The sequence below is a fragment of the Lepidochelys olivacea genome (assembly GCF_965140295.1).
Source record: "Lepidochelys olivacea isolate rLepOli2 genome assembly, chromosome: 15".
NCBI classification, from domain to species: Eukaryota; Metazoa; Chordata; order Testudines; family Cheloniidae; genus Lepidochelys; species Lepidochelys olivacea.
The window spans coordinates 3,697,273-3,711,474 of record NC_140425.1 but is presented as its reverse complement, the minus strand read 5'-3'; the positions used below and the strand labels follow the sequence as shown (position 1 = coordinate 3,711,474).

General features: G+C 43.9%; 1 protein-coding gene across 5 annotated transcripts in view; it reads left to right on the top strand.

The window, feature by feature from the left end:
* The window catches only part of NF2 (NF2, moesin-ezrin-radixin like (MERLIN) tumor suppressor), a 94,481-nt gene that overhangs the window by 20,079 nt on the left and 60,200 nt on the right, over positions 1–14,202 (top strand). For all 5 annotated transcript variants that reach the window (XM_084648987.1, XM_084648986.1, XM_084648985.1 and 2 more), the window contains exons 2-4: positions 6,791–6,916; positions 8,136–8,258; positions 12,108–12,191. In XM_084648987.1, coding sequence (XP_084505113.1) covers positions 6,791–6,916; positions 8,136–8,258; positions 12,108–12,191 — 333 coding nt within the window. The remainder of the gene's footprint in view (positions 1–6,790; positions 6,917–8,135; positions 8,259–12,107; positions 12,192–14,202) is intronic.

The following is a 14,202-nucleotide window of genomic DNA, read 5'->3' as shown; positions in this document are numbered from 1 at the left end:
ATCTGGTACCTCTGATTCGGTCCATGCTGGAGCTCTTTTACGATTCTGGGACTCCATGGTCACCTGTGCTAAAGAGCTCTGCACAGGGACCTGTGCTGATCAGCTTGCCACACTGGCCAAACAGGAAATTAAATTAAAAAGTTCGCGGGCTTTTTCTGTCTACCTGGACAGTGCATCCGAGTTGAGAGTGCTGTCCAGAATGGTCACAATGGAGCACTCTGGGATAGCTCCCGGAGGCCAATACCGTCAAATTGCATCCAGGCTACCCCAAACTTGACCCAGCGAGGTTGATTTCAGCGCTAATCCGCTCGTCGGGGAGGAGTACAGAAACCGATTTTAAGAGCCCTTAAAGTCGGAAAAAATGGCTTCGTAGTGTGGACGGGTGCAGGGCTAAACCAATCTAACGCTGCTAAATCCGACCTAAATTTGTAGTGTAGAACACTGCTTATGTGCTTTACATAAATCAAAATATCCTGGGCTTTTTTTTTTTGTTATGTGTGTATGTAGCAGTCGCTAGAGAATACTTGACCTGGAAATCAACTATAACTACATTTGATCTCACCAACTTTGAAGGTTTTGGCCCTCGTGAAGCTATTCCAGAAATTTTATTTTCTTTGCTTTAGAACCCTAATAACATCATCAGCACCTTGTGAACCCCTCTGATTGCCTTTTTCAACCTACCTCCAGGTTGTGATTGTGACCCATTGATTATGAAACATAGCAATAGTATATCAGTGTTAGTGAAAGATTGGTTGCCTTCTCCTTAAATTCCACCCAGAAACCAGTTGGCAGCCAATGCAGATCACGGAGTACCAGTATGATGTTCACAGTGAAGAACCTCACTTAACAAGCAGGTAGTTGCATTCTGCACCAGTTTCCGTCTCCAAATGGATTTCAGGTGCATCTCCTTGTGGGGCACATTACTGTACTCTAATCTCAAGGCGACAAAGGCACAGTTTGCAGAACTGAGGTGTGCTGACAGATGCATAACCTCCTGGACACATCCGGGGTGGGGGTGGGAAGAGAGCTGTCCTAGTTACTGTTGCTATCTGATCATCTAACTCCCAAATTACAAACTCAAGTGTTTAAATGGTGGGAAACACCCTCAGGCTAGGGTCTGTTATAATTTTCAACATCTCTTCTGGTTACTTTCTCCTAAGGTACCTCTGTTACCTGGATAGAGTTTCCAGCACCACTCCCTCATCTCTAGATCCTGGGCAGACGCTGAGATACATGCTCAACTGCACCATCTGGGTTGATGTGCCTTCATGCGTTTTCGATTTCCTTGGTGGTTAACTGAAATAGAGTTTAATTAAAATCTCATTATCAAGTTGTCCTACAACATTAGTAAATAAAAATAACTTTTACAGCTGCCTCTTGTGGCTTAGTAAGTGACAGTTTAAAGGATTTGACATCTGTTCATTAAAAAAGAATTTGAAGAATATTTTTTATTCCCTATCTGCTCTCAGGTTTTAAATCCAACTATGTTGTGGTCTTTTTTTCCTACTGCTGCTATAGTTTAAAATTCCCGATGAGAGGTGAGTACACCCCATAGCAAGCTGCCTTGTTTGGATTTATAAGATGCCTTGGGAGTCATTTGGACATCTCCCTATGGGCCGGGTAGATGTATCTGTCTTGTTACAGCCTGCTATTTGATGCACCCTCCGTTTTACTACCCATTATTTGATGCACCCTGCTGTTTTAAAAAGCACAGGTAGCAGTGTTCAGCCAGTCTAATTTTTCTCCACTTCAACCTACTTACTCCAACCAATCCCATTACTTTCAGTTTTGCTAGTGAAACCTGCTTACTTTCTCCCCTCCTCTTGTCACTTCTATTTTATTCTGCTCCCTACACCTGGATCCTCCTCCTTATTCCATCGTGATAGGTGCCCATCTTCTTTTCATTCAAATATGTCCTCAAAGCTCACTTCATCCATGAGGCCCGTAAACACAAGTGTGTCATGTTAAGAGTTAGCGCTATTCTCTGGGACTCTGTTTCACTCCTCTGTGTCTGATCTTTGTCTTTTTAGACTGTAAGCTCGCTGGGCCAGGACTGTCCTTTAGGGCTGGTACGGGGCTCAGTAGAATCTCGATGCTTAGATAAATAATAAAGTGACCTGCTTGACTGAGGATCCATTTTCTGCATTAGTCACCTAAGTAAAGTAATACAATCAAATGTTTGTTCTACAGACTTGAATCATGTCTTAAAAGTCACACTTTCAGCTGGCTGTTTGACCACTACAATTTGATTCTAACAAGTGACTGTATAAATAGCTCCTTCTTACATAACAGGTCTTATCCCTGTTTCATATGTGGGGCCATACCTGCTTACTTTAGTCACAAAAGTAATATTTGACTCCTGTTCCCTCTACTGCGCCAACACAGCTACAAGCGAGTGAGCTGGATTCTGTTGTGGCTCATGTATCATCAATTACATTCCAGTTGCTGGGCCCAGTTGTGCTCTTGGTTAAACCTGTGCAAACCCAGTGGTGACAGTGGTGTTGCACAAATGTGACTGCGAGCAAAATTAGGCCCGCGGAACTGTGTTCCTGATGAAGCTCCAGTAGGTAAGAACTCAGTTTGACTCTCGGATGGCAGAGTTTGCAGAGTTACCAGTTTGCAGGGCTGGTAGTTAGAAAACTCATTTTTCCTTGTGAATTGAGTGAATTTGATCTGGAGTCATTGAAAAAAAAAACACGGAACAGCAAGGTGCCTGCCTTATAGTCCATTTTGCAGAGTAGATCCATACATGAACTTTCTCTCTCAGCAACTGGATTCTCTCCTTGTGTGTGTTTTCACTAAAATGTGGCCTCCCTACCATTTACCCTGCAGTATTTATGGAAGCTCAGCTAACCTCTCTGCTCATATTTGAAGCTACTGTGTAGGCTGTAATTGCCTAAGAAGCAGTTGTGACACTTCTAGTAAGGATGCAATACCAAAATAGATTGTATTATCAGAGTGATGCTTTGGCTGCCTGCCAATTGCATATGACTCCTGGTGCAGATTAATAGATAACGTACCCCCTGTTAATAGATCCCAAATCTGATCGTGTGAATAGACTGGAAGTACTGTATTCCAGCAGCCAACTGCTGAGTTTTTAAGTGCTTAGTGCTGTTTACTTAATGCACTCTATGCTGATAAATTAGAAGTACTCTGCACTTAGTAAAGAAAATAAATTCCAGCCCCACAAAATAAAAGCTTTGCAGCACTTAGCCCTGTTTATAGAGTAGTTCATCCACTATTCCTTCAAGACTCGCAAATATAGCTAGCAAACCATTTGACGATAAAGTCCGTAGGATAATACAAGACCACAAATTCCAGACCGTTCTTTTTGAAGGCTTTGGCTCAACAGCGACATTGAAGGAGCATGGTGGCCCCAACTCCAACTCCAACCCCAAACTCCATTGTGCTTGGACAGTAGCAGAGCCATTGCTGTTAGTTTAAGGTTACTCGCCTAACATAGTTTTCATTTGGGGATTTAGCTTTTATTACAGCAACCGTTCTAGTTTATGGCCAAGGTGGAGAATTATAAACCTTGCTTTCAGGCACTCAGAACTTTCTAAAAGATGATCCTTTATGCTAAAACTTCCCATGATTAACATAAGCAGGGGGATGGTGTTGTAAAGCACAGGTCAGAGAGTCAAGAAGTCTTGAGTTTTATTCCTGGCTGTGTCACAGGCTCTCTGTGTAACCAGGACAAGTCATTTCACCCCTCTGTGCTTTTTTATGTTCCTTGATTGTAAAATGTAACTTGCCTATCTAATAGGGTGCAGGGGCTTAGATTGGGAATGTCTGTAAAGCATTTGGAGTTCATGCTGTCTAAATGCAAAGTTTTATAAAATAGGGCACGGTGTTTGTCATGGAGGTTGCAGGAAGTCACGGATTCCATGACTTTCTGTGACTTCTTCAGCAGCCAGTGTGGCTGACCCCAGGGCCGCCCAAGCAGCTGGTCCCAGGAACAGCTGGTCCCAGGAACAGCCACACCAGCTGCTGCGGCTCTGCAGTTAGCTGCTCCGGGGGCCCCGCAGCCAGCCACACCAGCTGCTGCTGGAGTGGCAACCGCGCTCAGGCCAGCTGCACTGGCTGCTGCTCTGGTGGTCCTGGACAGTTGGTCCCCGGGACCACCCCCCACAGCTGCTGGTGCCCCCGCTCTTAAGATTCAGTCACGGGTATTTATGTTCAGGTCGCAGGCTGTAATTTTTTTGTTTCTTGCCCATGACCTGTCCATGACTTTTACTAAAAATACCCATGATTAAATTGTAACCTTAATTATAAATATCAAGGTGTGGAATTCAATCATATATGTTGAAATAAACTGGATTCCTATTCAACTATTATTTTCAATTAAAGTGTGTGTGTGGGGGGGGTATGCTAATGTGAAGTGGTTGGAATTTTAACACCACAGTAAAATGTATAGTTCCCACAGCAACCATAACTCTGTCATTCAAAATACTTTATACACAAAGGGCGAAATTACATTTGTGGGGAGAAAACACAGATCTCAGTTAAATTCTGGCCGCCGATATTTTAAAAAGAAAAGGAGTACTTGTGGCACCTTAGAGACTAACTAATTTATTTGAGCATGAGCTTTTGTGAGCTCATGCTCAAATAAATTGGTTAGTCTCTAAGGTGCCACAAGTACTCCTTTTCTTTTTTGCGAATACAGACTAACACGGCTGTTACTCTGAAACTGATATTTTAAACTAACCATAGACCTCTTTCTGGAGAGGAGAGAATCAATTTACTTACTTGTGATAGTTAACTCAGTGTTTGTAGTTGAGAATTTTAACATAGGTTTTTGCACAAAGTTATGTAACTGCAGATCATTTGTAGTCTGCAGGCTGGTTTAAACTCCAGCTGGGGTGCCTCAGTGTAGTTTGCAGTCTAAAGCACAGCTGGAGTTTCAAAACATTGATTCCATAGAGTACAAATTGCATCTGTGGATGAAAGCCTCCAAATGGCAGTGCGCAGTAACCTGAATTTGTGAACGCTTTCTTTCTCATCTCTGGTAGATAAATGTCTGTACGTAAACCTTAATTGGTCCTTTTAAAACAATAGCCATAAAGATGACCTTTTACACAAAGCAATTTAGTCCTAGTTAGGAAATAACCTCTTGTTAAAAATGTTCTGAATTTTAGAAGCACAAAATAGCATTTTGCATCTTTTATTCTCTCTCTGTGTTTTGTTTAAAACCTCAGATTACACTCCCCTTGAAAAAACTGGCCAGAAAAAACTCCCTCCCAGACTGAGTCCTCATACACCAAGTTGTATCCCATTGCAGGAGGTGCGTTTGAACCCCTGGAATTAGGGCCTTCTAATGGCAACACTGGAAAATCAACCCTGGGTCCTTTCAACCTCACGGTTTGATTGTATCTTCTGTGGATCACAGAGATGCTCTCTGACATTTGATTTGTTTTTATTTGAGCATCTGCAATCTTCTGTTCTTCGGAATGCTCTGGTAACATTTGTGCATGTATTGGGTGAAGGAAGGAGTTCTGATCTGTTCCTTTTGACTCAAAACAGCCGTGGAGTAATGAAAGGGACTACGTATTCCTTGACTGTATTACCCACAAGGTGGCAGTGTGTCACAGCCGCTGGTGTGGGTGACGCATGATCTCTGCTGTTCTTTAGCATTAATAGTGAAGCTGTCCAGGTGGTACTAAGATTGAGCGGCTGTGATAGGGAGGTGTGCTGAGATTCTTCTGCCCTAGGGTTTTGAAAAAATGGCCATATGTCCCTGTCCAGCAGTATTTCCATTCATGCAAGTGGAAAAGCGAAGTGGCTTTGGAATATAGGATCTCCTGTTTTATATCCCTCTTCATCTTCCTCCTCCCCCCCCCTTCATTTTTTAAAATCAAACTTTAACAAGGCTGAGGCAACTGTGGAACTGTTGGAAGGTCATGGCTTGTGGCCTGAGTCAGTTTTCTCGGCTCCAGCAGTTACTTTTTATTACCAAATGTCTCCAGTGTAAAGTGTGGTTGTACTCTGTAAAAATGGCCCTTTGTTACTCACACCACAGCTGCTCCTTGTGTGTGTCTAGAACAGAGTTGCAGACTTCAGTGATAAAAATGAGGCTTTTGTTACTTTTTATTCCTGTCAGTCCTGCAGAGCTAATGACTCCGGGAGAATAAACTGGTCTATTCTTGTTTGTGCATCATCATTAGAAATCGTTTAAGTTCCAGTTTCAGGGTCGAATGGTGCTCTCTGTGTCATCTGTGAAACTCTGTAGAAGATATTGAAGTGAGTCTAGGGATAGCTGGGAACAGGATTTGAAGACATTGGGGTTGCACACGTGCAATTAAAGGCAAAATTTTGCATGCTGAATATTGACCACTGAGGGTGGTGCGGGCGTTGAAAAGAACCCAGATTTTTCAGATCCCAGGTGAGGTTTGGTGCATTAGCAGTAAGAGAAACTGACTTCTTTCTTCTAAACTGAACCAATTTGATATGGTTTCACCGAGACGTGCTCAACATGGGACCTCCATAAAGTCATGTTTGTGGTTGATTTCCAGAGTAAAACCACCCTTCCATGCAGTGCAGGGTAAAATTGCCGATCTGCCATCTGGATTCTATGGGAGGATTTAATGTACGGTGTGATTGCAATAGGATAACATTGGCATTCCTAGTGCTGTATCTGCATTACAAGGCATGACAGTGGGAGTAGTGGGGGAGGGCAAGCACACACGCAGGAGAAAGTGAATTTGATGTGTCTGAATGGAAAGAAAGGGCGGAGGGGAAGATTATAGTTCAATCTTTCAAATGCCCTTTGCTGTTTGCTCTCTTGCTGCAGGTGAAGTGGAAAGGGAAGGATTTGTTCGACTTGGTATGCAGGACACTGGGACTTAGAGAAACCTGGTTCTTTGGACTTCAGTACACGATCAAGGATACCGTGGCCTGGCTCAAAATGGACAAGAAGGTTGGACTAGAACTTTCCTTTTAGGGGATGGGTGTGGTGAAGTGGGAGGGTAGAACTTTCCCTGGCTGTCCATGCATGAAACATGGAGATGCATCAGTGGGAGTTCTGGGGGTGCACCGGGAGCAGAACTAGGCTTTGGCTGATTTATAGATACATCAGTCAAGAGATCCAAATACAATATGATTGTCCTCCAGCAAAGTTAGTGTTAGGTCGGACCTTTAGTCTATCCCTGAATCATCACAAAGCCTTAGACTATACGTACAAGGTCCCTTCTACATTATAAAACTGGTGCATTACATGTTTCAAGGGACAGCCATGTTATAACCATACCCCCAAGATGATTATAATGTAAATGGGGTCTAATATCTTATTTGGAGAATCTCCATGTGTACATAAAGGGCAGACCCTTTAGAGGCGGTAGCTTTCCAAAATATACTGTGCAAATACTGGAAAAGTGAGGTTGAAGTATGACATCTCATTACTAATAGTCTGCCAGTGTTTGAGGTATGGAAGTGCCGAGGAAGGAGACACAATAGCGAACACATATGGGAGATGAAGTTAAGGAAAGGAATACTTCCCAACAGTGTGATCCTCTCAACTGCTGAATAGTCTCCTAATGGAACCATCATTTCTTTTGCTTGTATGATTTAAAACTAAACTGGGCAAACCACTAGAAAATGTACAATAGGGAATTCTTCCTTCTGGTGTCTGAGATGAACCTTTCTTGAGCAGTATTGAAATAAAGGTCTGGTTGAGCCTCTGTTTCCAAACACAGGATATTTAGTTCAGTGAACAGAAGTTAGGATTGTATCTCTCTGCCTAAGAAAAAATATGAAAGCAACTTCCAGGCTCACCAGTTGTCTTTGTAGCAGGAAACTGCATACTTTGACGAAAGATTTGTGTGTGTTGGTAGGACCTGTATGTGCTCAGTAGGGAAGAAGAAAAATGAATCCTCTGCCTCATGCATAGCATGCAGGATGATTTGTTTCTGCTTTGAGTTTGTTTTATAAATATGTAGAAATTGCAAACTTCTTACAGGCCTGTGGGGCAATGGTTCCTGAACTTCCCAGATTGCATCATATTGACCAGGTGACTGGAAAACCTGGAGAGGGAGTACTGCAGTTTGAGGGGAAGTAAAAGTTTGGCACCTGTGTCTAGGCTGTAAGAGGCAATGGTGTTGGGGAGGTTGGAGTCACTGATTGATTGTCCAATCCTGCAGGTCCTGGATCATGATGTTCCAACAGAGGAGCCGGTCACTTTTCACTTCCTTGCCAAATTTTACCCTGAGAATGCGGAGGAGGAGCTGGTTCAGGAGATCACACAGCACTTGTTCTTTCTGCAGGTATATGCTTCAGCAACTGGTTGCCCTTCCCAAGGGCTGGGAAATGTGGTGGGTGGTAGGGCTGTAGGTGTGTTTCTTAATGTTGACTGGCTCTGGTCATCCCAGCATGGCTTCTCGTCTTTAAGTTCAAACCCACTCTGAAATGAGCAATTTCAATAAGCACATGGTGATCTAAAAATAGAGAAAAGATGGTTTGAGTAAACCTAGCAGCATTCAACATACTCAGTCTGTAAATGAGGTGACTAGCAATATTAATAGGTTATACTCTCCCGCTAGGAGGGTATCTGTGTGAGAGAGGGGCAGTTTCAGGAGCTAAGCAAAGTGCAGGAGGTGTCACACCCTTGCAACGAGTGTGCATGTCTTGTGTCAAGATATGCCAGCTGTCCGTAATGCATGGCTAGCATTTTTATTGTAAAAAACACAGGCGCATCCTTCTGAAGGAGAGCAGGACAAGTCCAGCCCATGCCATATTCAGGGTACACTATAAAGCTTTCTTCTTCACCAAAGTAGGCCCCAAATAACTGGAGCAGAAGAAAATCCCATAAGACCAATGGAGTCAGAAGCTGATGACTAAGATGGAGTGGGATGGAGAACTAAATGTTTCAACTGACCCACTGTAGTTTGCAGTCTGTGATAATGACACCTAGCTCTTATGCAGCACTTTTCATCAGTAGATCTCAAAGTGCTTGACAAAGGAGGTCCGTGTCATTATCACTGTCTTTTTAGAGATAGGAAAACTGAGGCACAGAGCGCCAAAGTGCGTTGCCGAAAGCCACCCAGCAGGCCAGAGCTGGGAATAGAATCCAGATTTCTTGAGTGCCACTCCACTGTGCTGTCCACTAGGCTAAATTTATAGTAATAGGCTCTTCAGCTTTTCTGGAGAGAAGGGAAATGCCATGCAACTTTGTTTTGGGGCAGTCTGCTCTGATGCTGTTGCACTCTACTTCAGGTTAATGAGGCAGTTTCATCAGAAGTCCCATTTTTCAGGCAAGGATGATTTCTGAAATAACTACCTTTTGGGCTACAACATTCCAGGTTTATTCTCAGCCCATAAAGGGACTTGTGTGTATGTGTGAGAAACTTATAGGACTGGGAAAATTACAGTGATGTCTAGTGGTTACAGTAGGATTCCTTGGTTCTATTCCCAGCTGCTTTTCCTTGGGCAAGTCATTTAGGCTTAAACTTTCAAGTGTCTGCTGATTTTCTTTTTGGGTGCCTCAGGTTGAAGGAGGTTGGATTTTCCAGTGTCCCAAGTTAAAGCACCCAAAATTAGTAGTTTCGGGGCTATTTAGACCTTTATAGCCCCCAAACTGAAGCCATCCAGGTCAGTGAACACTTGCAAATGTAGGCTTCAAACCTCACTGTGCTGTTTCCTGTCCCTCTGTAAAATGGGTATAAAAGCTACCTCAGTGGGTTGTTGTGAGGCTTAATGTTCATGAAGTACTCTGTGCCCTTCTAGTATCTTTACTCTGGGGAGCAAAGTATTCATGTTAATTTTCAGGTCCTTTTTGTTACTCAGATACCTCACATAGGTATTTTAAAATTATTTTAAAATGGCAAATTTGCCACGGGTTTGATCCTGGATGAAAACTGCATCTCTCAACTGCAGTATGTGACTTTTTACTGGGGTTTTTAATAACATAGTGGGGTGGTGGAGCTCTAACTCTGTTTGTGACATAGGAACATGTATAAGTCTGCAGACTCGCCTGATTATGTTAATGCAGAAGTATAGCCTCTGTGATTGGTAAGGAAAGGACTTAGATGCAAATCACACTGTAAGTGCAAAGTGATGTTACTGTAGCTGATTGTGTGTTAGTGTGACAATCCATTTAAAGCTCACATTGAAATAAAATGCACTTTTTTTCTCTTTGGAAAATTAGTGTTTAATACAAAAATAATCAAACATGATAAGTTAATTTTTAAATGCATGCAAGTCAGGAAATGCAAAGTAGTGGTCCTCAGTAGCTGTAATTTGGCCCTTGTGGGAGTGTGTGCAGTCCTGTGCATGCCACTAAAAGTACTGTCACAAAGCGACCCACAACTCTGGTAATGGTCAGTGGAATTTGAGGGTGGTTGGCACCTCCTGGATGAAGATCAGGGTTTCCAGTAATCAATAATTAATCAATATCTAGTAGACATTTATTAATCAATAGCCAATAGTTAATACAGATTGAATTTATGAAGGAATTTAAAAAAAACTTGGATAAGTCAGTGATTTGAATGTATTAGATGAGACATATTAAAACAGTGCATGATGGAAATAGATATCAATCATGGTTGCCAGAATCTGGAGAAGCAACACTACGATGACAAACTGATCACAGTCTTGTCTTGGTCCTGATAATTGCTTATCCCTTGCCAATATTTATAGTAAGGTTGTTTACAATCCCATTAGTTCCTCTTTTCATATCATGGATAAAAATACATATTTGTCTGGTACATTTCATAAATTTTCAAGCACGTGATCAGACAGACATTTGGTTACTCATTACTTTAATATTTTATATATTGCTGTCTGTTGTGGTTTAAGACATTACTTGCTCAGTCACAAGAGCAGGACACTGTGTTAAAAGGTCACTATATCTTAAGTTTAGCAAGCTTGTATTTTCCCTTCTTAGCATGACCATAGAGGATCATAGGAGTCTAGTTCATGAGCAAGCTATAGGCCTTGTAAAAGACTGGTTCGTAGGCCAACACTGACTGGGCACAAAAGCAATCACAATTAGTCTTGTATATAATAATACAAAATCCTTCATGTGCTCAAGGGGAAGGAGCTGTAGATGCTGTACAAGTCATCATTTTGAATTGTGTGTGTTTATTAGACATAAAATGTTATGTTTAACAAAGGGATGGGTTTAGTTTTCGCTCAGTAGTTTTGCATGTTGAACTAAAGTTCTTCTCATGAATCCAAAGGTGGATTAAGGTTTCCCTGGGCCAGAGCAAGTGGGGGGGCCTCTCCCCATCCCTTCCATTTGCGGCCCCGCCCACAGCCCCATCCCTTTCTGCCCCTTCCCTGGGACCGCACCCCTGTTCCATCCAGGGTCCCCCCCATTCCGCCAGCTCCACAACCCATTTCTAGTGTCCCCCACGCCCCCGGTGACCCCAAGACAGGAGAAGCTCTGTCCCTGCACCACAGCTTCCCCTGCCACTCCCTGCACTTCTTCAGGGGACCAGGGTTGGGGTGCTGGAGTTTCTCCTGCCCTGCCCACTCAGTGCTTCTGCTGGAGAGTGGGATCAGGGGAGGGGTTTCCCTTGGTGCCCTCAGCTTCTGCCGGGATGGGGTCGGAGCACTGGGGGCTTCCTCTGCCAGGGATGGGGTCAGGTGTTGCTGGGGGGCCTTCCCCCTCCCAGGGGCTTCTGCAGGGGATGAGGTTGTGGGGTCGCTGTGGACTGAGTTGGGAGGTCCCAATTCCATGGCTTCTGCTGTGGACGGGCTGCTGGAGGGGCTTCCCTTGTCCCATGGCTTCTGCTGGGGACAGGGTAGGGGTGTGTGCTTGGGCGGGGGAGGGGCTTCCCCCATCCCGTGGCTTCTGCCAGAGACCTGGTCGAGGGACGCAGGGGCTTCATCTGCTGGGCAGCAGAAGCCAGAGGCCCCTGGGCCCTGTGGGTCCAGTGACTAATTCGCCACTGCATAAATCCATCTGAAAACAGTGGCTTGTGGAAACCTGAGCCTGTTCCCTGAAGAGTGCCAGAGTTTGCATCAGGCAGAATTGTGCCCAGTATGAGGAAAATCTTTAACTGGCTGGTTGGCAGCCCTAGTTAAAACAAACTGCAGCCATCTGCTGTGATGGTTGCGCCTTGAATAGCTCCATTAAAGCAGTGTTCTATCTCCTTTGCTGCTTTGCTCAGGTAAAGAAGCAGATTTTAGATGAGAAGATCTACTGTCCTCCTGAGGCATCTGTGCTGCTGGCCTCCTATGCCGTCCAAGCCAAGGTAGGCACAGAGGAATGACGGGAAATCTCCCATGAGCCCATTGGTGTCTGAGTGGTTTGGTTTTATTTCCTCATGCCTTTTGAGGTGTCAGATGCTCCGTGATAGACCATCATCTGCTGAGGAACTGGGGCGGTGCTAGATTTGTGCAGGCTTGAGTGAATGGCAGGAATGCCAGCTTCATAGCCTAATCTGTGCTAGTGATCCTTCGGTCCTTAGGATAGACCCTGCATCCCCTATTAGGACTCTGTAACGAGGGCAGAGCTTATAAACTGCAGTACCCAGGCCAGCTGGTGTTGCTACAGGAGATAAGTCATCATACCCCACTCCTGCTTTCTGCAGTAGCCATTTCTAACCCCTACTCTTGCACCTTTCAACTCCTCTTTCTGCCAAAGACCCTCCAGCTGGACTGCCACCATGGAATTAAATAAACCCTCCATTGCTGGCCCCAAGCCTTGCTCCAGTCCATCTTACGTTGTTAGTAGTGCAGATTTGTTGGGGTGAGGGAAATAACTTTAGTGAGGTGTTTTTCTTTCCCCTCTTCCTTTCTCTTAGGCATCAGATCATGGGTTCTCTTGTTACAGCTGGCCTAGCCAGATCACAGGCTCAGCAGACATTGGGTTTCCTCCCTTTGAGCCAAATTCTTGTCTTGCATACTAAACCTGAATTGTGCTGGGGACCGATATGAAAGTGACTAGCAGGGAGGAGAAGGGATCACAGAGTCAGAACTCGGAGCAGCCACAGTGACACTATTGAAAGTTGCAGGCTGTAGTCACGCGTACAGCTTTCTACATGCCTACTAATCAGAGCTCTTGGCCAAAGGAGTGGTGTACTTCATGGATCCACTGGCTACACCACTGGCCTACTCCCTCCACCTATGTATGAGAGAGTGGCTGTGGAGCAGTGCTTAGTGATACACTGGGCATAGAGACATCTTGCTTCTCTCGAGCTATCCATGATGGCTCCTCTTCTTTATGAACTGCAGTTGCAGAAGGGAGAATTTGTCTCACTGTCTTTGTAGAACCAACACTTATCCCCTTGTCTTTCCCTACCAGCCTGGCCCTTCGCCTGTCGTGTCATCCTACCCCTTTGTTCAGACTACCTATGTCATTAGTGTTGCCACCTCTGCATAGTTGGGTGGCATTTGACATAAGTATATATTGATAAAAATTGGGACTTATTGAGGGAAAAAAAGTATAGGGCTTTTGGATTTTATTTGTTTTATAACTACAATATCTTGTCTCTGTTTTTAACAAAGCATTATAATTTTGTTTAGAGCGGTTATCAGCCAGGGAAATGGATCTTTTAAAATATTTATTTTCTAAGAAGCATTGTACTGAATATTCATTCAGCACCCTTGTATTCAAGAGCATGAGCAAACATTTGTTTTGATTTCTCTCATTTCCTGTTTCATACAGAATATACATACAGGTTGTGTCTACACTACAGCTTATGTTGGCATAATTTATGTCATTCAGGGGGATGAATAAACTACCTCCCTGAGTGACATAAGTTACACGGACATAGCACTGTCATGTAGACAGTGCTATGTTGGCAGGAGAGCTTCTCCCACTGATGTAGCTACCGCCGCTTGCAGAGGTGGTTTTATTATGCCAACGGGAGAGCTCTCTCCCATTGGAATAGAGTGTCTTCACCAGACGCGCTGCAGCAGTGCAGCATGTATGTATGTCTAGACAAGCCCACAGCGACTCTTTTGATCACAAAAATAGTAGAACTGTTGAGTAAACACTCTGTGCCATTAGTTTCCCAGCGATTGCCACTACGGTTCACATGCTCAATGCCAGGCTGAAGTTAGGTAAGACATATGTGGTATTTTCAGTGTACCCTCTCTCCTGCTCCAGCCACTTTTGCAGTTCCTCTATTGGCCACATGCTTATTAACACACTATTGAATTGTGCTTGATGTTTAGTTTGTAAGGTGCAGCATGGTTTTAAGCAGGGTTTCCTACCTCTGCTGTGATATCTTAGAGAATCACCAGAGGGCAGCAAAAAAT